The 26,252-nt window shown below is 46.8% G+C and overlaps 1 protein-coding gene across 1 annotated transcript in view; it reads right to left on the bottom strand.

Moving 5' to 3' along the window:
• Positions 1–14,346, bottom strand: part of VWF (von Willebrand factor) — a 173,576-nt gene extending 159,230 nt beyond the window's left edge. The window contains exons 1-2 of the mRNA XM_075553135.1: positions 14,292–14,346; positions 12,500–12,664 (exon numbers count right to left, since the gene is read on the bottom strand). Coding sequence (XP_075409250.1) covers positions 12,500–12,664; positions 14,292–14,346 — 220 coding nt within the window. The remainder of the gene's footprint in view (positions 1–12,499; positions 12,665–14,291) is intronic.
• Positions 14,347–26,252: the final 11,906 nt, after the last annotated feature.

Here is a 26,252-nt window from a genome sequence, read left to right as displayed (position 1 = left end):
TTCACTTAGAAGCAGTGTTCTACTGGATGTTCCTTGTCTGTTTTTCAGCAAGCCAGTCGTTAAATGTTGAGCAGAGTTTCTGAGAGCAGGGAAATGGCCAAAGGAAACCCATGAGACAGATGAGTCAGACCAATTGAGTCAAACATTCAGGGCGAGTATATGGGTGCTCACGGTGATGCCCTGTCCATTCTTTCGGTATGTTGGAAAGTTTCCAAAACAAAACATTGAGGCAAGCAAACAAATGGGCACAGCCTGGCAACAGCCTCCAGATTGCGGTCCTCCCAGGAATGCTCCCCGGCCCCTGGGTAATCACTGTGGGCTCAAGCCCAAATCCCTTCCTCAGCCTTTTTGGAAACCAGTGCCCTGAGCACCACATACAAGCCTCAGTTAGCCTGGGTGACAGGGCACGACCTCCTCCCTGGACACGGTGAGAGCACGAGGCAGCCCTCTCTGCTAGAGTGGGGAAGGGTGGGGGTACAACCATCCATAGCTGAATCTCTGGTCCCTTAGGGCTGCCTGGGCAGGAGGAGTCTCCTTCTCCAGCTCCAGGTTGACAGGGCAGTGGGACACGTCGTTCTGCCCACGCTTCCCTGGGTAACTGGTAACCCACTTCTGAGCCAAAGGCCTGGAAACTGGTAAGGAATCGCAGGGTGCCTCTCCTCCTTCTGGCAGTTGCTCCCTGGCTGGGAGTGTGAGTGAGAATGAAGCCCGCCAAAGGGAGGTGGCAGCAGGGTGCGTAGGGAACACTTTAGATGCAGCGGGCACCTTGGGGACAGTCACCAGCCTGCCACGAATGGGCCCAGAGCTCTTCCAGACTTTCAAGAGAGGAGAAGGAATTCTGGGGTGGCGGGTGGGGTGTAGGTTTCCATTCTTGTGGAATTCAGACATGTGGATTCCCATGGAGGTTAAGGTGACCCTTCCAAGCTACCACCCTGAGAGGATCTTTGGACTTGAAGCTTAGAGAGAACTGGCCCCCTGAAAGTCATCTTGAAGTCAAATAATGCCATTGTCACGTTCAATCTAGTCAATTCCAACTCAGAGCGACCCTATACAGCAGAGCAGGACGGTCAGTTCGGTTGCCTGTAGTTTCGCCTTTACGGAAACGGGTCACTGGGCCTTTCCTCCTGTGTGGGTTCCAACCTCTAAGCTTTCCATTAGCAACTAGGTAAAAGTTGAACAGCATCCCAGCTAAATCAGCATTGTGGCCCTTTCAGGAACTGTCTATGGCATCGCCAGGTAAGCGTTCGATCAGGTCTGCGATTCAAACCCACCAGTTGCTCCGAGGGAGAAGGAGGTGGCTGTCTGCTGCTGTAAACACGTCCAGCCCCGGGCTGCCACGAGTCAGAATCCACTCAGTGACATTGGGTTGGGGTGTTTTCGGTTTCATTTCAACAGAAGATTCAAGGTCAATCTAAACAAAACAAAAGTCCTCCCCACCGGAGCAAGAGACAGCATTTTGATAAAGGGAGAAAAGATGGACGTTGTCAAGGCTCTCATGTTACTTGGATACACAATTCACGCTCCTGGAAACAGCCATCAAATGGAGGGATACATGGATGGATGGATGGATGGATGGATGGATGGATGGATGGATGGATGGATGGATGGATGGATGGATGGTGATAAGAGCTGTCACAGCCCCCCAGTCAAATGATTTTTTTTAAGCAGAGAGACAAAGCGATGTGCTGCATTGACCAGATCTGCTGCACCAGAGTCTTGAAAGTGTTAAAGAGCAAACACGGGCCTGGCCTCATGCACAATGCTTTCAACGGCCTCCTATGCATGCAACAGCCCGGAGATGATGAAGCAAGACCAAAAAATAGAATTGAAGTCCTCAGGCCCAGGAAAAAGAAATCACATTTGGTAGCGTTGGGAGACTCTTAAAGAGTGGACTGACACAGTGGCTGCAACAATGTTTCAATCATCACAACTTTGAAGACGCTGCAGGAGCAGCCGGATGAGTCGCTATGTGTCGGAAGCACTTCCAAGGCACCGTGCAGCGAATGCCCCTGAGCCAAGTCCTGCTATTGCCATGGCCTCCTGGTGTGTAAGGAAGACCTCACCCGAACAGATGCCACTGAACTGTGCTTCCAGGAACATATCGTGGATTTCCAGAAGAGTAAACAAGTCTGTCAGGGAAGAAGTGTAAGCAGCATGCCTCTGAGAATGGAACGTGGCAAGACTGTAGCTCACATACGGTGGACACACTATCAATAGGGAACTCCCGGGAAGAACATCATGCTAGGCAAGGTAGAGGGTCCGTGGAACCGAGGAAGCCCCTCAGGAGATGGATTCACCCCGTGGCTTTACGAGGGTTTCCATGGCCATGATGATGAGAATGGTGTGGGATCCATCAGATTGTCCAGAGGGCTCACCATGTTGGAACACACAGACCGCATCAAACAACAGCCAGCTCTTCCCGCAGCCAAACCTGCAACAAGGAGGCCCGGTGGCCCTGCTGCTAACCAAGAGTTGGCAGGCTGCACCCACCTCACCGTTCTGCCGATCTGCTTCCATCAAGATTATCACCAAGAAAATGTCCTTTCTGTCACGAGAGGCTGCTATGATTTGAAATCGACTTGATCCTGGTGACAGGAATACCAGGACCGGGGCTAGGGTGGCGTGGTGGGGGCTGGTGGGAAGTGAGCTGCAGACCCGAGACTGTGAAGCTCACGATCCAAGAGCAAGGAGGGGACTTGAACTCAACCCCCAAACCCGCTGCTGTGGAGTTGATGACTCAGAGCCACCCTATCGGACAGAGTAGAATGCTCCCGTGGGCTTCCCTGACCATCCATCTTTAAGGGAGGAGACAAGCTCATCTGTCTCCTGCGGAGCAGCTGGCCGGTTCAAACTGCTGACTTTGTGGTCAGCAACTCATGACACCCGTCAAGCCACACCCGTGGCGAGGGGTGGCCAGGGAAGTTTGGAGCGTTTGTCCTGGAGAAAGAAAATATCCTGCGGCCCCTGAAAGGATCGTGGGGACCATCGAAACAAGTCTTTCAATTTGGGGGCTCATAAGTTAGTGATAAAAGCACCTTTCTTCTTCTTTTTAATCATTTTATTGGGGGCTCTTACAGTTCTTATAACAATCCATGCATCAGTTGTGTCAAGCACATTTGTGTATATGTTGCCATCATTTTTTAAGCATTTTCTTTCTACTTGAGCCATTTGTGTCAGCTCCTCTTTTTTCCCTCCCTCCCCACCCTTGCGCCCTCATAACCCCTTGATAAATTATAAATTATTGTTTTCCTATCTTACACCATCTGCTGTCTCCTTCACCCACGTTTCTGTTGTCATCCCTTTAGGGTCATTGCGATCGGTTCCCCTTTTCCTCCCCCTTTCGCCCCGCCCTCCCCCTACCCTCTTGGTATCACTACTCTCATTATTGTTCCTGAGGGATTTATCTGCCCTGGGCTCTGTGTGTTGAGAGCTCCTATCTGCACCAGTGCATATGCTCCGGTCTAACTGGAGTTATGCACACACACACACACACACACTTCACATAGCAATACTTACCACTCTTCCCATAGCAGCCTGAGGTGATCTGCCAAAAGAGTTCACTACTCACTTGGCCCCCAAATCCCCACAAAATCATGCAAATCAAGAGGGTCAAATCTCCGGGTCCATTTGAAGACACCTGTGAAACTGCCCAGGCGCTCAGGGTATGCATATCCGGAGAGCCACCAACTATTGGAAAGACATCACCCTGCAGAAGCAGTGTGTGCCCTTCCGGCGTTACAATGGTGGAGTCAGTAGGTGTGCCCAGGCCAAACAGTGGGGTTGGACCCAGGGTCAGTGGCCCCCAAAGAGTGCTGAGTTTTTGCTGCACATGCTTAAAAATGCAGAGAGTAACGCTGAACTGAAGGGTGTCGATGGGGATTCTCTGGTCACTGAGCACATCCAGGCCCCCAAGGCCCCCACCATGTAGCGCAGGAGCTTGGGGTCAGATCACTCCATCGCTGAGCTCCCCCTGCCACACGGAGAGGATCTCCACTGAAAAGGAAGAGATTCCTCCTAAACCAGAAGAGGGGTTTCATAGAAGGGAAAAGATCTCCCAGAAGAAACCGAGGAAGCAAACCCTTACAGCACAGGGATAAATCAAGCTTAAAATAAAATAAAAATACTTCCCCTTACCCTGTGCCACGTACGTCTATATTTCACACTATTTTATAGAGGCTCGTGACAACCATGAGATTAACAGTGTGACCCACGGGTTGTGACTCCGTTTGAAAACCAGTGGTCTAGACTGACGGCATGTTATAGACGCAGAAGCTGGCTCCTAAATGTGCAGCTGTTTCTGCACTCTGGCACCGTGGGCATGAAGGGCTGGGTAAGTCTCTGGGGTGGAAGCTGCCCTGTGTACTGCAGATATGCCCATTAAATGGACGAGCAAGCCACCACAACCAGCCCACCCACCCTCCCACATTTATGATCATTTTATGTCTTCAGACATGACCAAATGTCCCCTCAGGGTAGGGAGAAATCGCCCCCATCTGCACCGTATTGGTTTACACGGCGGCAGGGCCAAACTCAGCACACAGCGGTCCTGACTCCAAGCCCAAAGCCGCCTCACGGGGCAGCGGTGCCTCTGTATTCGGTTAAGCACTGGCACCGTGACTCTACGGTAGCCCTGTGGCCTGGTTGTCTTGCTCTCTCTCCTCGAGGGTGGGGACAAAGGGGGTGTGTTGATGCTCTGCAGTGGGGAAATGAGCCTCTAGAAAGGGCAGTGGGCCCAGGAAGGTCTCCCACACTCCCCGACCCCCAAGTTAGCATTCCCCATGATTCCAGGAGAAAGGGACCAGCTGGCCACAGAAGAGGCCAGAGCACCCTGGTAAACGTCTCCCTGTGCCTTCTGCCTGGAATTCACTGATGGAGCCCAGCTGAAGGGCAAGGCTGCCAGCAGGTTGGGGAGAGAGGCCCTTCAGAAACACGGAGCAGCTAGAAGACTGGCTCCATCCACACTCTGAAAAACGGCAGAGTCGTCTGACTTCTCCGTTTCACTGGTGTGAGAAGGAGGCCTCTGCTGGGGAAATGACTCAGGTGGTTGTTTGAGGATCTCTCTTGGGGCTGGTTTGGGAGCAAGTTTCTGTAGCTCTGACTTAGGAAGAGCGGAGTCCGCGGAGCAGGAGGAGCCAGGATCCCTGTGGTCTGTTCCTGACCCCCTGAACAACAGGTCAACCCCAAGACCTGTAGTTTTGGCCTCAGCCCCTGAACCCTGGATGACCAGGAGCCAGGATCAAAGAAAGAGGCCTTCTCTTTGCACCAGGTGCTCCCTCTGCCAGATCACAAAAACCCTAACCAGGAAGTGACCGAGGTCCCCTGGCACGCGAAAGGAATGTGAATTTGCTATTCAAACACAAGGAAACCGGACATCTTTGGAGAACAATGAAGCAGAAGGTGAGCAGGACAGTCACGGCGGCATGGAAACTGAAACTGGAGCGTCCAGTGGGCTTGGCGGGCCACGCTGCCCAGGCAAGCACCAACACCAATACCAGCTCAATGTGCCCACATCCAGCCTCCTTCAGATTATTCCTGTCCTCCCAACACACACACACACACCACACACACACAACACACACACACACACACACACCCACACACACACACACACCACACACACACACACACCACACACACACACACACCAGACACACACACACACCACACACACACACACACACACACACACACACCACACACACACACACACACACACACACACACCACCATTACTACCTCTAACAGAGGGGGTGAAAGAATTAGCCTGCTGTTAATCAAATTACTAGCAACATAGCATCATTCAAGATTTAGTTTGTTGGAAATCCGCAATGTAACAACCCCCTCCCATGCAGGAAAAATTATTTTTAAGCTTAATCAGTAAGGATGTTCTGACTCAGGAAGGCAGTAAGCAGTCCATTAAGATAAGTAGCAGGCACGCAGCATTCTCCATTCAGATAAACAATGTTGCCTAGGGCCTCAAGGGATGGCGGTCTGGTAAGTTTCAAAGAAATATAGGTATTGGTAATTATTTCCTGTAATCACTGCAAACTCTGCTCTTTATCACGTAGTTTAGAGTATCAGTTGTTTCCTGTAATCATCACAAAGTGTGCTGGTTGTGACATAGTTTGGGATATATAACTTGCTGATTTTCACTGGATTTGGGGTACAGTTTGGAGGTAGCAAACCCCACTGTTTCGTTCTGTCTCAAGCTTACAGAACCAACAGTTTCTCAAATCAACCTGAGGTCTTTGGCCGAAACTGACAGGTAATCCCAGGTCCTTGTTCACAGCAATACTCGCCCTCTAATGGTAGTAACACAACTTTTGGTGAAAATCAAACCAATCTACCTTAAAGTGCGATTGGTGTATAACCTGGTGTGGGTCATGCGTACTAGGAAACTGACACTTGGTGAGAGCAAGTTATTCTAAGAAGAGTCGGGAATGTCGCATAGCTATTTTGACGTAGAGCTTATACATGTGCTTCGAATTATTTCCCAGCCATTGAAGCCTAGGAAAGATTGTACCTCTGGAGTACCCCTGTGTGAATGTGATGGTGTGACACATATCATTGATGTTACTTTGATAGGAATATCCACAGGGTACAGCAACACCCGGTCCCTATCCATGTTCCAGGCGGTAAGTTGGCTGTTTCCATGACTAATGTTTGGGTCACTTCACACCACCAAAGACTTTCTCTCACTTGGCCCTCACAGCATCTCCCTTTTAGAGATTAGAAAATGGAGCTGTAAGAGCCCCCAATAAAACGATCTTTAAAAATAATAATAAAAATGAGACTGAGAGACGTGGGATGGCTTTCCCAAAGACACAGTGAAGTGAAAGAATTCAAACCAGAGCACAAGTTTTCTGACCCCCATTGTGGCTTTGTTCTCGCTTCTCGTCCCTCTTGGAGGCAAGGGCCACCAGGTCCCAACCAGTAGTCATCAAGTGGACTCTGACCCGTGGCAACACCCGGTGTGTCCGAGTAGAACTGGGCTCCCCAAGATTTCCAGTGTTTGATTTCTCAGAAGTGGGTCACCATGCCTTTCTTCTGAGGCACTTCTGGGTGAACTCAGGCTCCAATCTTTTATTAACCAAGTGCATTAACCACTTGAAACTCTTTCCAGTCCCAAGAAATGGGAAATAAACATGCAAGTTGAACATGTCAGTGCTGCAGAAGCCCCGAGTAGTCAGGCAATCCAAGAGGAAAGACAGTGACAGCCCACAAGTGTAGTCAGTCTCCCTGACCAGCAGGGCTACCTATGAGGGAGGGTCTCGCCTTAGTATGAAGAACTTTTCCAACATGTCAACTTGGCTCCCTAACCCTAAATCTACATTTTGTCAGTGGGACTAAGGCTCCTTCCTTCCTTCCTCTTTCTTTCTTAGGGTTTAGGTGAAACTACAGAGCAAATTAGTTTTCCATTCAGAGATTTATATATTTTGTGTTTTGTGACATTGGTTTCAATCCCCTTCATGTGACAGCACTAAAATTTCATGGGTGTTTTTTACAAGGCCATCTCTCAGGCAGGAAACCTACCACAGAGATGAGTAATCAGATCCTGGTGTGAGATCAACAACCCCACTTGAGACCAACACAACATCTTCATAGACCCCCCCTGCCCCTACACACACACACACACTTCCATCCTCCTTCCTTGGGAACTCAAAATTCAAAGATTGGGTAGGATGTTACTTCTTATTCCTTCCTTGAAAATCTCCTAAACCACCCCAGCCTGTGTGATCCAAGGATTGTAAATAATATCATCCAAATCTAAAAGAGGGAATGGTACCAGAGCTCAAATTGTGAACACTTCTTTTGCAGAAGGATGTGCATGACAATGGAAGCCCAAAATGCATCTGCAGGATCCATGTTCTCATGGATTAAGCCCCTGGTGAAGCCTCTCTGATTGTAACTGAGGCAGGTGAATAGCCCTGTTATCAGATTGGGGCATTGTAAAGCCTATTAGGGCAGGCATAATTAGGTTAAAATGTAATGTCTTATCATTTGATCTCCCCTTTTGAGCCATTTTCAAAGCTGTTTTGGTTTTCGTTTTAAGTGAAGGGAAAACATGGACTAAGTCCAGAGTGAATCCCCTCTGACCATGGACATGAACAGCCTTGCTGTCAGGCAGAATTCGTTGGAAGGTGGACTGCTGCAGATGCCGTTAGGTTAACATTTAGCACCCTATCATTTGATCTCCCCTATGATCCATTTAAATTTTTTCAACTTTTTACTATTTTCTGCTTTCTTTTCCATTGAAGTTTTTATCTGTTTTTCTCTGTTACTATTGTTAGTTTTGTTTTTTGAGTGTTTTAAAAAAGTTTATTCTGTATTCGAAATCCAGAATAAATAAGCCTACAAAGACAATAACTGCGTTAATGCTTTTTTTAAGGATATAGCAGGGGAAATTGGAGGTAATTGGGAGCTAATAGCAATGAGGACAAAAACAAAGCAAATGTTTTCAAACTGATAGTGGTAATGATAGTACAACTCTTCTGGATGTGACTGAACTATTGAATTGTATGATATGTGAATTATATGCCAATAAAACCATTGGCAAAAAACCTGTTGAAAAAATCTTCTTACTGACATCCCTATGTCAGAAATAGATATTTTTATTTCTAATACATATATAGAAATATAAATATATAAACAGTTTATCTATAAGCAGATATATATACTTTTATATGTCTATCTAAAAACATATCTTTGTCAGTTCAGCAGGTTTTACATCTACAATTCCATGGCATTCGCCATGTTCATCATGTGCGATCATAACCACTGCACCTGGATGTTTATGGTGGAGAGATGTTGGTATGGAGGGTCGCTGAGTCTTGAGTTTCCCCAGGAAGGTGACGGCTCCTTTTTCTCTCCAGCTGCTCTCCCAAGTCAGTCCTCAGCTATTACTTCTGAATTCAAGTGGGGCCCCGAAGCTCAGTGTTCAAGTGGCTTCCTTACTGTGACACCCTTGGATGTCTCTGGCCCTTCCCACCTCCCATTTGCTAATTGTTGCCCAAACCGCCTTGCCTCCCACCTCCTTCCTTCTCAGGACGACGTCAGTAAATTGCAAGTCCCTTCTCAACACGTCCCTGCTGCACACTGCTTGACACTCGTTCCTTGCCGTCTGCTGGGTTGAAAGGACATGCTCCATCAGACTTCACAACTCTATACTCTCACCCTGCAGCCCAGCCTTCCATCCCCCTCATCTCCAGCCCAGGGCTCCTCAAAGCTTACAGCAGCATCAGCTGGGAAACTGTTAGCAATGCAGTTATGTGGACTCTTGTGTCCTTGAGCCATAAACCATGCCATCTGTGTTCAGCACAGCACATCAACGAGGGCTCTCCAGGTGATCCTCATGCTAATCTGAGTTTCAGGACCAGCCACACCAGTCACAACAGCTCCTCAGTGGCCTCTTATTGAATATAAGTAGATAATCCTCCTACCAGCCTCATCCCCTGCTCACCTCATCCCACTGCCAGGAGTACATCGATTTATCCTTGGGCACAAGAGTCCCATGCTGCATGGTCCCCTCAGCAGCCAGTGACTAGAGACTTAGTGAGCCCAGCACCAGGAACCACAGAGGCACGAGACCTCTTGTACCATCCTACCCCCGGAAGGACTCACAGAGCAGTAAGAAAAATGGCAGTACATTAAAATCATGACTGGGACGGATCTTCCAGCAGAGGATGAGGATAAAGGCTGCCGCAGAGGCAGGAGAATGTCATCGTGAGGGCCATTTCAGCTCACTGAGCTCCCAAAGAGAGCCTAGCCCCGTACAGGCCCACAGAGGAGGCTGCACCAATATGCATGGACTGGGTGAGTCACCACTCCACGAATCCTGCTGCCTGCATCTCAGGCAAGAGTCTGGTGAGTCATTTGTTACCATCTTTTACTCTCCAAGGTGGGGACTCCACCTCTGCTAGGCTTTGCTGCTTCCTTCCCTCACTAGTGCGCTGATTCCGACTCAGGGAAACCCTGTGTGGCCCAGAGCAGAGCTGTGGTCTGTAGGGCATTCAATGCGCTGTTGGAAGTAGACAGCCATGCCTTCCTTCCAAGGATCCTCAGGGTGGACTCAAAGCTCCCACCTTGTGGTTAGCAGTCACATACATCCAGAGACTCCCACACACCACATGCCTCCGATTCATTTTTTTAGTGTAGTGCTCATCAGACCACAGTCCCCCCTCACCCCCTTCTCCCCGGCCTCCTTGAGAAAATACCCTTTCTGCTCAGCACCGAGGAAAGCGCCTTCGACCTGAGACCCGGTGCCAGTCTAGCTCCTCCTGCTACTATCTGCCAAGCCTTACATACAAGCCCCCTGGCCTTGGTTCCTCATATGCTGTTAAACTCCCAAACAAAAGCTTACTACCCTCAACTTGATGAGGGATTACAACAACCCGAAAGCACAGGGCAGAACTGTCCCTGTGAGTTTCCAAGACTCTAACCTTGTACGGGAGTAGAAAGCCTCATCTTCCTGCTGGTGGTTTCAAACTGCTAACCTTGCAGTTAGCAGCCCAACAGGGAACCACTACGCTGTGTCAAGTCAATTCCCCCTCACAGGGATCTTATAGGACGGAGTAGAACTGCACCTTTGGCTGTAAATCTTGACTGAAGCAGAGAGCTTTATGTTTCTTTCTCAGAACAGTAGGCAGAGTTGGACTATTGAACTTGTGGTTAGCAGCTCCCACCACCCCCCACCACCACCACCATCCCCGTGCACCCCTCACCGCCAACCAGGGCTCCTTATCTGGGGTCACGGGGTGCTCAATGTAAAGTCAATTGTTACCGATTCTGGCATGGCATATCCATGTGTGTCAGAGGTCGCTGTGCTTTGGAGTTTTCAAAGGCTGTGGGGTTTTTTTAAATAGTTTTTATTGGCATATAATTCAAGAAGAGTTGGGCAATCATTACCACAATCAATTTAGAACATTTCCTTCTCTCTTGTACTCAGAGCTGTCAACTCCCTATTTCTATTCTCCCCTCACCTCGCCTGCCTCCCTGCAGGTAATTACTAATCCAGTTCCTCTATAGATTTAGCTAGCCTAGATTTCAAATAAAGAAAACCATGTAAAACAAAAACAGAAGCCAAACAACGATGACCATGTTAAATAAACCATAGAAAAACCTCAATAGAAAAGAGAGCAGAGAGAGAGAGTTCCAGTTTCTCCACATCCCCCCACATTTGTTGGGCTGTTTTCGTTTTTAAATTGGACTGTCATTTGGGTGTAAACTGCTATCGCATCAGTGTTTTCGTTTGAATCTCTCAGATGGCTAACATTTCTCCTGGATCTGTAGCATTTCCTCATGTGTTTGTCAGCCTTCTCAATGTCATCCTTGGTGATTTTTCTTTCTTTTTTTTTTCAGTTTTCAATGCAGGGGTTTTAAAAATAATTTTTTATTGGGGGCCCGTACAACTCTTATCACAATCCATATATACATCCAAGCACTTTTGTACATTTGTTGCCATCATCATTCTCAAAACATTTCCTTTCTATTTGAGCCCTTGGTATCAATCAACTCCTCATTTTCCCCTCCCTCCCTGCTCCCCCTCCCCCATGAACCCTTGATAATTTATAAACTATTGTTATTTTGTCATATCTTACACCATCTGACATCGCCCTTCACCCCCTTCACAGCTGTCCGTCCCCCAGGGAGGAGGTTATATGTAGATCCAGTTCCTCTTTTCTCCCTCACCTTCCCTCCACCCTCCCGGTATCGCCACTCTCACCACTGGTCCTGAGGGGTTCATCTGTCCTGAATTCCTTGTGTTTCCAGTTCCTATCTGTACCAGTGTACATCCTCCGGAACAGCCGGATTTGTAAGGTAGAATTTGGATCATGATAGTAGGGGGAGGGGGGAGGAAGCATTCAAGAACTAGAGGAAATCTGTATGTTTCATCATTGCTACACTGCACCCTGACCAGCTCATCTCTCCCCATGGCCCTTCTGCAAGGGGATGTCCCAAGATGGGCCCTCGGTCCCCACTCTGTACTCCCCCTCATTCACAATGCTAGGATTTTTTTTTTTTTGGTCTTTGATGTGACTATATTTTTTCAATAGGAGATCACCAGGCCTTTCTTCCAAGGGGCCTCTAGCTAGACTCGAACCACGAACTTTTCCATTAGCAGCAGAGCACATTAACCATTGGCACCACCCGGGGTCCCCCAACAGAAAACTGTCTGAATTGCACAGGCCACCCAGGAAAGATCCATCTATCCCTTTGCAAAGAGCTGTCTGTGCTACAGGGTCCACCCTTCCCATGATGCAATGGAGCTCCCAGAGCAATGGCCACGCAACCAGTGGAGGAGCCGAGCAATGCGTATGATCCCAGCAGGCTCCCCTAGGGAGAGACCAAATGGAAAGGGCTATTCCCTGCCATGTTCCCGGCAGTGATCTGCCAGCGCATAGAAATAGGGATTCTCCTCCCCTCCCCACCTGCCACCTGCACACCAGGCCTGAGCCCAGCTGCCCCAAATTGGATTCCTCCTCCAGGGCCCTGGACTCACCGATTAGTGAGAAGGAGTGTTGCTGGCAGTCTCCAGCCAGCAGGTAACTACAGTCTCCCGCGAAGCTGTACATGCTCTCGTCCAAGGTGTTGATGAAGTCATCTCCGAAAAGGCTGCATCGGCCAGTGGCCACCTGGCCCCCAGGCCCTGCCGTGCAAAGAGGCCCTGCAGGGAGAGACCGCAGGTGAGCCCGCTAGAACCCCCAGCCCAAACCACTCAGGCCTTGTAGAAAGGAGGCTGAGCCAGACAGGAATTGCACTGTGAGGACATGCTTCCTCTCATGGCACTAAATGAGACTAAAGCCAACTCTGTCAACCCTCAAATATGGCCTGGCGTGCATTGCGCTCATGGAGCAGGGCTTTGTCCTCCACTTGAATGACGTTCATTGACTGGCTTAGAAAGCAAGGCACGCTCATGGCCCAACATTTGGAGACTATGCGAGGGGGACAGCACAGAGAAGACCTGTAAAGCCCACCATCCAGAGACCATACAGTGAACCCATTAGCACCTGCCCATGCTAGCTCACAGCACCTGTGAGGGGGCTCCAAACACTTTGTGGGGAAACTCCATTACTTTTCCATTCCATTTTTCCAAGCACCCTCATAGACAGTGATGGATATTTTACACCCTTGCAGTCCTACTATTGTGTTTTTCACACACTTGAAATAATACTCTAAATAGTATATAATGTGCAAAGTTTATTGTCCCCCCCTTTGCCTCAATATACTATGCGTATATTGTCTATGCGTCCAAAACTTGATTTTAATGGCTATATTATATGATGGAATTAAAAGTTCATGAAACAACAGGATTAAAAGATCATGGAAATTTTCCACAAACTTTTTGACGTGCCTCTTCTTGTTTGTCATCGAAATATATATTGCCTAAGCTTCTGTTGTTGAGGTCTTAGTATTTTACTGAAGTAGCTGATAGAAGTCGATTGCAATGAGCACACTTGTACATTAATCAACCTACGTATCTTGAAGCAATTAAATTGCAACAGGTCATCCAGTGTGCCCGACACACAGAAGGGATGTTGGTAGGAAGTGTTAGCTTCCTGGGGGTAATATGTTAACTCTGGAGGGGCTCTCCTGTCACCCTCATTCTGTGTGTGTGTGAGTGTGTGTGTGCCAATGGGGAACCACAGCAGAAATGTCTAAGTGCTCTGGGCCATTGGGATAGGACACACCTAGTAGGCAGATGCTGAGGGTGTGACAAATGTATCCTTTGTCTCAGACCAACTCATGAGCAGCAGACTGGATGCTGCTGGCCCACGGGGTCTAAGTGGAGACTGGCCAGCATCAGGAGGGTGTCCTTTAAATAGTTGCAAGGTAAGGAAAACCATTTAGTCCAGTTGAAAGGACATGGCAGTGGGACACAGGCGGGGATCACTTATTTGACCCCTCTGACCCTCAGTGTCTTCGTCTGTAGCAGGAGATGACCTCCATCATCCTTATGAAAACAAATGCTCTAAACAAGCCTTGGATTCCCTCTCCCTGCTCCACGTCCTCCCCCATCACACAGGACAGTCCTGTACGGCCCTCAGTTCCCCCACAGGGGGAGACAATGTATGCAGGCACCTACTCCCTGGGAGATATGAGGCCAGGCCCAGGGGCTCTACAGAACCTTCGTGGTGAAATCAATCAGACCGCACTCAATCTACCAGTCCCAGCTTGAATTTACCACAAGTAATCTCAGACATAGCCTCTGAGCCCTGGAAGGGTTAGGGTGGGGGGCTGTTCTGAATAGCCCTGGGGCTGGAGTGAGGAGTGAAACAGTCTTGGTAACTTACCTGACAAGGTGAAGATCAGTACAAGAAGCACCCCCAAAAGTCGGGCAGGAATCATCTGCAGAGAAGCAAGGGAAACGGATTGGTATTCACCGGCCAGATAGAAGGCGGCTGGTTTGGGTTTTGGTCAATGCCCGAGATGGGAAATCTCTTTGTGAGAGCAAGAGAAAGGATTGAGCCTCACTGTATCTCATTTTCCCCTTGACATAAGTTAATCCAAGATCACTGGAACACACACACACACACACACACACACACACACACCTCCTGATGAGGCCCAAGTCAGAGTAATAGTGGCTGTGAATCAGGCCCCCTGAGCGCCCTTCTCCAAACAGCAGACTAACGAAGGACGCTCTTCCTTCTCCTCCATACCCCCTGGCCACCCTGGCCTCGCCCCGTTCCCTGCACTCTGGCAGCAACTCAGAGCTGGCGAGCACGCGGTCCCCTCCTGCTGCTTCATCCTCCTTCGGTGCTTGCCACAATCTTTGGCGAGTAGGGTCTGTCTTACACTTCAATTCGGGCCGCAGGCACCCAGACTTAGGAACCATTGATTTAAGGGTTTGCACCCTGGACCTTAAGAGCTATCCAAGCTGGGGCGGCCTCATGTGGTGCCCAGCACCAAGGAGATGCTCAATGTTTGCTGAGTAGCTCTGACCAACAGACGGGAAGTCCAGGACAACAGTACAGAGTGTGATCAAGAGGGACAGTGGTCCTTGTGTGATACAGCACGCGCACACACGCACACACACACACACACACACACACACACACACACACACACACACACCAATACCTATGCTCCCCACTACAGCCTCTCTCCTCTAAAGAAGGTTGCTAAATTGTTGGGGAATCCACTCAGGGACTCCATTCCCCTCTACTGCTGCCACAGCCAAACAAACGAGAGCAGTACCCGAGTTACTGCACTTCTGAGGAAGACAGACCTTGGTGACGAGCTATGACCGAGACCTGGTGTGGTGCGTGACTTCCAGAAAGCCAGCCTTGAAAGCCATCTGCATGAGACCTAATGCCCAACAATGACCCTAACGCAAAAATTAAAAGGTAAGGTGGGGGCGGGGAGGGAGAAAACCAGATGACTGCAAACAGAATAAAGAGAATGGAATTGATAAGACTGTTTTACACATTGTGGAGGGGGACTGTAACCAACATCACTGGAGAAATAGTTCAATGGGCACCTCATTTGCTGTGCTAACTCCCACCATGAACACCAACTGCCAACACCCAGGTATATCTGGCTGATCCCCAGAGGTCCACTGTCACTTAAGTCTCAACTGAGTCAAGGCTTACCAAACAGTACAACCCACTGATTGAGCCAAAGGAAGCATAGGATTTCCCCAGGGGCAAATTAAGGATGAGAATGTTTTAGGATAGCCCCTAGTTTTCAATGCCCCACCCTCCCAAACAAAGCCCTTCTAGTCCAAGAGATGGAGAGACCCAGCTCCCTAGGAAAGGGGTCAGTCTCTCTGCTTCTTCCCATATTAAGTCAGCTTCCCTCCCAGAAGATCATACCTTTTCCCTGCAATGCAGGGGCTGTGCGTGCCCCCCAAGTTCTCTTGGGAAACAGCCTCAGGATGGTGCCACGGCTTGTGCGGGTCCCTAAGCCATGCTCCCTAGCAACTGCCGAAGCTGGGTCGGAACTGCAGCCACTCTGCAATGACTTGCTCTGGGAGTCCCTGCTCCCAGCGTCAAGATAAAGTCCAAGTTGTGACGTCCACCAATCCAGCCTCCGGCCCTCCCCTTTCCCCCACCACAATAGCTGTGAGCTGCCACAACAGGGGACTGGCCTCCCAATTGCCGAAAGGAAACAATGAAAGGAAATGGTATTAGAAACCCGCCAAGCCGATAAGTTCAGTGGGAGACCTCATGGCTGCTGTCTTAATGAGCTGCTGGGCACCTCCATTCACCCCGACATGCCCATAACCCCGTCCAGCCCCTCCTGGAGTGCCCCATGCAGACAAGGAATTCTGATAAAGTCCCAGGCAGCTGGTCTGGGTCAGCGTCTGAATCCAAATTCCAGGACTGGATGCTGGGAACGTTTTGGAAAAACACCTCAACCTGAGCCAATTCCGCGCGGTGTTTGGAGGAAAGCAGACGCTGCACTTTCCTGTCCACAGTAGGTATGAAAGATCCTGTCTGAGCCCCTGACAAACACAGGCACCTTGGGTCTTGGCCAGGGTTTACGGAACAGGTTCAAAATGAGGGTCCACGCCCAAACCTTTGTCCCGTGATGGGGTGGGGGGAGGTTAGTTCGGGGGGGGGGGGATGGTTATGTCAAACACTCTACCCTACTTCTGCTATGCTGAGTCCTCAGCTCATCACACGCACATGCATGCACACACACACACACACACACACACACCCCAATCTTTCTTCCCAAACTCCCATCCCCAAGAGCCTGATTCTCTGCAGCATCTGCTAAACTAATCTCTGCTAAGAAGGGGTAGCTGATAAGCTAGACAGGGAAAGTGACTCCCTCATTCATAGGGGGATTCCAGACACTAAGAACTATTCAGCAATAGGAACCCACCTCATTACCTCTCACAAAACATTGCCTTCCCAAAGAGTTTGGCAAATCGCAATGTGCCCAGCCTGCTCCCTGCCACAAACATATCCTTCAGTCTCCGTGGCTCCCTAACCACCCCAAGAGAGGGAGAGAAAAGTGTCCAAGAAAGGAAAATGCTCAAGTGTTACAAAGTAAAAGAGACAGAATTAACGCACTAGAGTAGAAAAAGTACTTAAGGATGTCCATTTTCAGCATTAAAAAAACCCAAACTAGGTAACATGAAAGTTCTCACACAACAAAATCCCTGGAAATGATCTGTCAAGTATAACCAATGTTTTTGTGGATACACAGCCTGAGCTAGGAGATGAGGCAGGAGGGTCTCCAAGGGTCCCCAGTGAAGAGGAAGGAGCCCATTCAGAATGAAGCAACGCACAACTACGGGGCTTACAAAACCTGGGCACCTTCAATGTTGGGACTGATGAAAATGTTCCTGCAGGGCCTTTGTTGGAAACAACCTCAGGGGAAGAAGGGTGAGCAGACAATAAAGGAGGTTTGTTACACTAGCACCCTAGGGGGTTCTTAATCCCCTGTGCGGCTTAATCCCATGAGGAAACCATGGACAACATATGCCTCCGAACTACCCCACTCTTAGACCAAGAGAACAGGGACATTTTGTACACTGTCTCCCATCAGTTGCTGTTGAAGGCCGCTCCCTGGGGAACCCGGACTTCCCCAACTCTAGTCATCAGCAAAGCAGGGCAGTTACTAGCAATGTAGAAGAGGCCTGAAAGGCTAAGGCCAGAGGCCTGTGGAAGGGAGGGCAGTGGCATGTTCCTCCCTAATTAAGCTGGCAATCAAAGGTAAGGCATAACAGATTCCCCCCACCCCCACCCTAGAAAAGCAAACAATCCTTGAACCATGAAAGGAGGCATTTCCAAACGAAGGAAATGAAGCCCAGTAAGAAGGGGCCAAAAGAAATAATAAACAAAGAAACTGATAAATATAAGATGGTAGTGCAGTCTCGTAATGCTTGGCTGCTGACCAAAGGGTCAATGGTTTGAAGCCACTAGCCACTCCCCAGGAGAAAGATGTGGCAATCTGCTTGCATAGAGATCGTAGCCTTGACTCTGTCCAATAGAGCCCCTGTGATTCAGAACCAAATTGATGGTAGCAGGCTTGATTTGAGTTTATAAACACCCGGGAAACAATAACAACAATGATAATGACAAATTGGAGAATTTTAAAAAATAAGAATGGACCAAATATCCAGACAGCACTAGCACCTAAGTAGGAGAATGGGGAGATGCAGGTGGGAGTAAAATATATTAAGGTCCTTATAGCTCGGGCAGCACCACAGTTAAGCATTTGGCCTCTGTCTGAAAGGTTGGTGGTTCAAATCCACCCAGCAGTTCCCCACAAGACGAGAGCTGGCGATCTGCTCCTGTAGAGACGACACAGCCTGGAAACCTCTAGGAGCCAGTTCTACTCTGTCCCAGGGGGCCGCTGTGCGTTCCGATGGGCTCAGCAGCACCTACCACCACCACCAGCCTGGGGCAGCAGAAAGGAAGAAACAACAACCTTACACTTGGTAGGCAGAGGATGCCTAGTGAAGTTGATGGGAGAGTACTAAAGCACAGAAATGAACGTATGCTTTACAAACCAATAGAGAGAAAGCTAGATTATTATCCAAGGAGCAGGGGGAGGAAGTAGGAGGAATAGCACAAAAAATTAAGCATACTAATTAATCAACAATTAAAAAGATTTCCAGCTTGTTCTACTGATTGGCTTAAAGCCAAAGAACACAACAAAAACTACAAGGCAAAGGAAGATAAGAGCAAGTAGAATAGTGTGTGAGTCTGGGTACATCAGAGAAACAAATCCAGACACTCATGTATAAGAGAGAGTTTTATATAAAGGGTAAGCACACATCAAGAAAACATCCCAACCCAGTGCTGCCCAAGCCCACAAGTCCAACATTAGTCCATATGTCCGACACCAATCCACAAAGTCCTCCTCCATCTCATAAAACACACACAATGATGCCGACTGCAGAAGTAAAGACGAGTCAGTGAATGTGTAAGTATCTCAGCGCTGACAGGGTTCTCCACACGGCTGCTCCAGCACCCAGGGCTGCATCAGGGTAGGTCCATGTGGCTTCTCCTTGGGGATGTCTTGCAGGAAGTGAGTCTTGCCAGCTAAAGCAGGGAACTGGCTAAGGCAGCTGCACCCTGATCCGATCATCACAAGCAAGAGACCCAAGAACTAGAAAGCGGAGACTCACCGAGCCATTTATTTCTCCGCCCTTCAATTAACCCCACATGTGTTTATCGGCCAGGTTGGCACAATAAACTAACTACCTCAAATAGACTTGAGGGGAAAGGTCATTGTAGAAATCAAATGAGTTCCTACATCATGAGAAGGTCAATGCACCAAGAAGACATTCCTGAGCGCTCGATAATATGGTCTTAAACTATGTAAAGAACCAAACCCACACCCACCGCCATGCAGTTGTTTCGGCTCGTAGCAACCCTAAAGGATGGGGTAGAAATGCCCCTGCGGTTTTCCAAGGCTGTGGACCTTTCCAGGTGCAGAAAACCTTATCTTTCTCCCACTGTATAAAGTCTTTCTTAAACTAGAAAGGAAGACTGGTTAATTAAGAAGCTAAACAGAAAACTCTTCAGGGAAAAGTCAATAGCACCCATTTATGGAAAAGGAGCTAACAAACATCTTAGAAATCTAAGAAAGAAATGTTCTCGATCTGAGAAAGGACATCTAAGAAGAAAGAGAGCAAAGGTCATGCTGTATGGTAATTTATCTGGCCAATATATTTAGGAAAAAATGAGGCATGGGCAATATATGGCTTAGAAAGAAATATCCAAAATAGTCATTATTTGAAGCTATGAATGTCCACACAGAAAAATTCAAGGGAGACTGCGTAAGAGAATTTAATAAGCGTTTAGGAGTGTGAAGTCACGAAATCCCCAAAGCATCCCAATCATAGGCTTCTGACTCGGGGCAGCACTTGGCACCTCATCTGAATGGGTTGGGGATTACTCACAAGGGGCCACACTGAAAGTCTAAAGGCATAACGGGGACAGTGAGGCACTGACTAGACCACGCCATCCCTGACTGCAGGAATAGCAATGGGGACGTTTAGGATGCTGACTGTCAGACACGAAAGCTGAAGTCTAAAAGGCTGCATGAGTTGCTAGGTAAGTGGGACTGGCAGATGCAGCTCTGGAAGAAAGGAGGACTGGACTGATGGTGTATACCATGTCCTTATCTCTGGGTAACAGGGGGGAGGTTCTTCTGCTCTATGTCAGGATCCCTGTTAGTCTTGTGACTCTTCGTATGTTTTGTTTCATTTTGGGGTGTTTATTTATACAAGATAGGCAAGATAGGCAATCTTACGGAACTTACAGCAACTGGTCTGACAGTTCCAGGAGGAGAGGGGAGCGGACTAGGGAGCCAACAATGATGGGTGCAGGGGAATAGTAAGTGTTCTAAAATTGATGGCAAGGAGGGTATAGCTTTTCTGGTTGTCTTTGATCAGTTGAGTTGTGTCTGAGATGAATTAGTGAGAGATGAGTGATGGATAAACATGATAGTGGGGCAGGAGGAAAAACAGAGAAAGAGGAAAGAAGGAAAAATATATAACTATAGGTGTATTTGTTTATATATGTATACACAACAAGGAAGTAATGAACATTGGGCCTCTACTTAAATCTTACAAGAATGGCTTGTTCTAACATGTGGCATTTATGAAACTCACCTTCCTGACACAATCATTGAAGACAAAATGGATGCATAAGCAAGTGTGGTGTAGAAAGCTGATGGTGCCTGGCTATTAAAAAATATAGTGTCTGGGGTCTTAAAGGCCGGAAGTTAAACAAGCATCCATCTAGCAGAGAAACAGCAAAGTCTACATGGAAGAAGCACACCAGCCTGTGTGATCATGAGGTGTCAACAAGAAGAAGTATCAGAAGTCCAAACACAAGCAACCAAGTTGATATGAAGGAGCATGGATGTAGTGAAGACCCAAAACCCACCTGTAAGATAATTGGACAGTCCCTCTCAGAAAGGCCACCTGGAAGGGATGATAAATCCAGGGTGTGGTATAGCACTGACGAACCACATAACTATCCTCTAGTTCTCTACTATTTCCTCCCCTTACTATTATGGTTTTAATTTGTTTTACCCCATTAATCATGTTAGATTTGTGTATGTTTATTTATATATTTCAGATCATTCAGTGTATGAAATTCAAGATAGAGAAAACTTCAGAAATAATAACAGGAGTAATGGTTCCCTGAGGGGAGGGGAAAGGGAGGGGGAGGGGGAAGAGGGAGCTGATAGCACTGATGACTCTAATGGCCATTCGATGGGATCAAACAAGAGAATTATATGTGAATGGATAGTTGGATTATGTACGATTGACACACACAAAAAGAAAAAAAACTATTGTAGGGGGAAGAAAATAAGGGTTCCTGGGGGCAAGGTTGGGGAAGGAGGGGATAAGGGGAGCTGATATCAAAGAGTTCAAGAAGAAAGAAAATGTTTCTAAGCTGATTGTGGTAGCAATTGTATTATTCTGCTTGATGTGATTGAACTATGGTATGTTATGATATCTGTAAGAGCTCCCAATAAAGTAATTCAATTTTTTAAGAGTTTATGAGTTTACTGAAACAAGAATAAGTTTGGAATTCTATTGTGTTATTATTATATGTGCTGTAATTAGAAAATGCAGTCTTTAAAATTATGAACAACACAGACTGTAAGATACTTAAGAATAAATATAATTAAAGCTAAGCATTAGCATTATGCAACATAAAATAATAAATTTTGTTTCAAGGCATAAAACAATTCAACGGAGAGGTCCACTGTGCATAGTTGAGTCTCAATATTGCAAAGATACTTTACTCATTTAGTGGATCCCAACTGGGTTTCAGAGGCTGCAACTCTTTATATGGGTAGAAAGCCTCATCTTTCCCCTGGAGAGGGGCTAGTGTTTTAGAACATGTAACCAAATAGTAGCTCAAAGTATAATCCACTACACAGCTAGTGCTCCATTCGGAAATACAAAGACCCCTAAATCAGTTTATAAATTCAATGCAATCCCAATCCCTAGCTAACAGGGTTTGACATGGAGCTAGACAAGATGAACGAAATCTCAAGAATCATCAAGGCAATTTCAAACTTACACGTTGTCAATAAAAGACAAACAGTCTGGGGCTGGAAAAAATCTTTCAACCCACTGGTCCTCAGTGAAATTTGAAAACAAAAACACAATTAGTTATCCATGCAGCGAATTGGCAAGGATGTGGGGCTACAGGAACTTGTGTGTACTATTGTGAGAAGGACGGATGGTTTATCACTTGGGGGAAAATCTGGAAATGTCTAACGAATTCAGAGATGGTCTTTGCGATAGCCCAGCAATTGCAGTTCCCATGTGCACGAAGCCACAGACCCATAATGTTTATTCCAACAGTGCCTGTACCCCCCAAAATGTGTAAACAATACAAGTGGACGTCAACAGAAGAATGGATAAATAACTCGGGCTACATTCCTCCTATGAAATACCAAACAGAGGTTTAAAATAATCCACACTACATTTACCAGCATGCCAGGATGGCTAGAATCTCAAAACCAAGAGCGAATGGGGAACAAAGCCAATATAGTATGATACCATATAGGTGAAGAGTATGTAAAACAAAACTATGTGTTATTGCTTCTAGGAGCCCTGGGGATAGAGTGATTACATGTTTAGCTGCAATCCTTCTGGTTGACAATTCAAAACCACCAGCAGCTCCGTGGGAGAAAGACTGGAGGTTCTACTCCCATAAATATTTACAGTCTGGCAAACTCAGAGGGGTCACTACTATGAGTCAGCATTGACTCCATGGCAGTGAGACGGGTTTAGCTTATTACTGCTTATAAATATGTCTACTTGCAGTAAAGATATGAAATTAAGCATGAGTGTGACCATCACCAAATTCAGAATAGTTAAGACCTCAACCTTAACTTAACCTTTTCCTGTTTTATGCCCCAAATTATATCCCTTTACTATTGATAACCTATTTTGGAGGCATTTACTAGCCAAAAAAACCAGAACAGTGGTGTTTTAATATTTGTTCCTTTAATTATTGAGTAACTGTTTTCTATGTGGACTATCTTTCCCCCGGTATTTATTTATTTTAAACGTTTTATTAGGGGCTCATACAACTCTTATCACATTCCGTACATACATCAATTGTGTAAAGCACATTTGTACATTCTTTGCCCTCATCATTTTCAAAGCATTTGCTCTCCACTTGAGCCCTTTGCATCAGGTCCTCTTTTTTCCCCCTCCCTCACCGCTCCCCCCTCCCTCATGAGCCCTTGATAATTTATAAATTATTATTTTGTCATATCTTGCCCTATCTGACGTCTCCCTTCACCCCCTTCTCTGTTGTCCATCCCCCAGGGAGGCAGTCACATGTAGATCTTTGTAATCGGTTCTCTCTTTCCAACCCCCTCACCCTCTACCCTCCCAGTATCGCCACTCACACCCCTGGTCCTGAAGGTTTCATCCGCCCTGGATTCCCTGTGCCTCCAGCTCCTATCTGCACCAGTGTACATCCTCTGCTCTATCCAAACTTGCAAGGTAGAATTCGGATCATGATATTGGGGGGGGGGTTATGGGGGTGAAGCATTTAGGAACTAGAGGAAAGCTGTATTCATCGGTGCTACATCGCACCCTGACTGAATAATTTCCTCACCTAGACCCCTCTGCACAGGGATCTCCAGTGGCCAACAAATGGGATTTGTGTCTCCACTCTGCACTTCCCCCTTCATTCACTATGGTAAGATTTTTTTTTCTGATGATGCCTTGTACCTGATCCCTAAACAGCAAAGCATTAGTTTTGCAATCTCTCCACATTCTCCAGCATTCACTTTTAAAAATTTATTTTAAAGTGTCGGTGTGAGGTGGTATCTCATATTTCTCTTACGGATAATGAAAACAAGCATTTCTTAATATGATTGTTGGCTGACCTGGATATCCTCTTTATTAAATTGTCCATTCGTAGCTATGATATTTATATAATTGTCAATTTGAGAGGATTATGAGTGAAAGGGTAGTCTAAGGATCATAGCCAATGAGGTTTCTGTGTGGGCATGGCCTTCTGAGAATTCTGGGAAATCTGGTACTTCCTCCTTGGAGGCTGGAGACACCTCTCTCTGGCACTCCCTGGGAGACATAGCAGCTGACAAGACACATGGACCCACCCTGATGCAGATACCCCTGCCAGTGCTGTGGTATTTCTAATGACACTGGATCCAAAGACTTTCTACCCACTGGCCTGTGATCTTCTACATTCAGCATCATTGCATGTGTTTCATGCGTCTGAAGAGGACTTTATAGATTGGTATTGGACATGCGGGCTAATATCAGACTTATGGACTTGGTCTGGACTGGGCTGGGATGTTGTCTCATTGTTCTATTGCTCTTGTTTAGAAATCTCTTTCTTATACACATATCTGTGTCCGTGGATTTGTTTCTCTAGTCTACTCAGACTAACACAATAGCTTTTGTCTGTTTTTTAATTGGGCTGTTGTGTTTTTCTCATTAAGGTTTTTTATTTTTCTAGAGATTTTTGAAATTAGGTATTTATCCAATATATCATTGCCAAATATTTTTCCCAATCTGTGGTTTATCTTTTCATAAAATCGTTTGATGTACATAAATGTCATATTTTAGAAGGTCCAAATACTCTATTTTATCTTCTGTAGTGTGAAATTTTTTCCTATTATGTTTGATGATATATTTATGTCTCGCATTGGGGTCCTTAAACCGTGGAGGTACAGTGATTACACATTGAACTGCTGAGGTCAGCAGTTCAAAACCAGTAGCTGCTCCACGGGAGAAAGACAAGATTGTGTGCTTCCCATAAGGGGTTACAGTCTCAGAAACCCACAGGGGCAGTTCTACCCTGTCCTCCAGGGTCACTATGAGTTGGAAACCACTTGACAATAAGTTTGGGTTCTGGTTTATTAGGGTCCTTAACTTTACCCCTATTTTGCATAGTTTTTAAAAATCATTTTATTGGGACCTCATACAGATCTTATCACAATCCATACATCCATCCATTGTGTCAAGCACATTTGTGCATTTGTTGCCATCATCATTCTCAAAACAATTGCTTTCTACTTGAGCCCTTGATGCCAGCTCCTCATTTTTCCCCTCCTTCCCTCATGAACCCTGGGTAATTAAAAAAAATTTTTTTTTCATGTCTTACACTGACCAATATCTCCCTTCACCCACTTTTCTGTTGTCCTGGGAGGGGGTTATATGTAGATCATTGTGATCAGTTTCCCCTTTCTCCTCCTACCTTCACCTTCCCCTCCTGGTATTGCTACTTTCATTATTGGTCCTGAGGGGTTTATCTGCCCTGGATTCCCTATGTTTCCAGCTCTTATCTGTACCTGTGTACTTGCTCTGGTCTAGCCAAATTTTAAGGTAGAATTGGGGTCATGATAGTGAGGGGCAGGAAGCATTAAAGAACTAGAGGAAATTGTATGTTTCATCAGTGCTATCTTGACTGGCTCATCTCTTCCTTGTGACATTCTGTAAGGGGATTTCCAATTGTCTATAGATGGGCTTTGGGTCTCCACTCTGCACTCCCCTTCATTGACATTGATATGATTTTTTGTTCTGGGTCTTTGATGCCCAATACCTGATCCCATTGACACCTCATGATCACACAGGCTGGTGTGCTTCTTCCATGTGGACTTTGTTGCTTCTCAGCTATATGACCACTGGTTTGTCTTGAAGCCTTTAAGACCCCAAACACTATATCTTTTGATAGCCGAGCACCATCAGCTTTCTTCACCACATTTGCTTATGCACTTTTGTCTTCAGTGATTGTGTCAGGAAGATGAGCATCACGGAATGCCAGGTTAATAGAACAAAGTATTCTTACATTAAGGGAGTACTTGAGTAGAGGCCCAATGTCAATCTGAGACTTTAATATTTAAAATGTAAATATATGTACATAGATCTATTTCCCTATCATTATATATAAATATATTTACATATGTACATGCCTGTATTTAGACCTCTATAAATGCCCTTTGCCTCCTAGCTCTGTCCTCTATTTCCTTTTACTTTCCTCTTGTCCCACTATCATGCTCAGCCTTCATTTGGGTTTCAGTAATTCCTCTCAGTTACATTAGTCTTGATTGAGCCCTACCAGGCATCCTATGCCCTCCTCACTGTTGATTTTAGATCACTTGTTGCTCTCTTGTCCCTGGGTTTGTTAACACCCACTTGCTTTCCCCTGCCTCCCCCTTTCCCATGTCCCCCGGAACCATTGGTCCCATTGTTTTCTCCTCCAGATTGTTTATCCTGCCTATCTTATCTAGATAGACGTGCAGAGACAATAATAAGCACAAACTCAAGACAG

This window comes from Tenrec ecaudatus, chromosome 6, assembly GCF_050624435.1.
Source record: "Tenrec ecaudatus isolate mTenEca1 chromosome 6, mTenEca1.hap1, whole genome shotgun sequence".
Taxonomy (NCBI): domain Eukaryota; kingdom Metazoa; phylum Chordata; class Mammalia; order Afrosoricida; family Tenrecidae; genus Tenrec; species Tenrec ecaudatus.
This window is presented reverse-complemented; position numbering and strand designations above follow the sequence as displayed.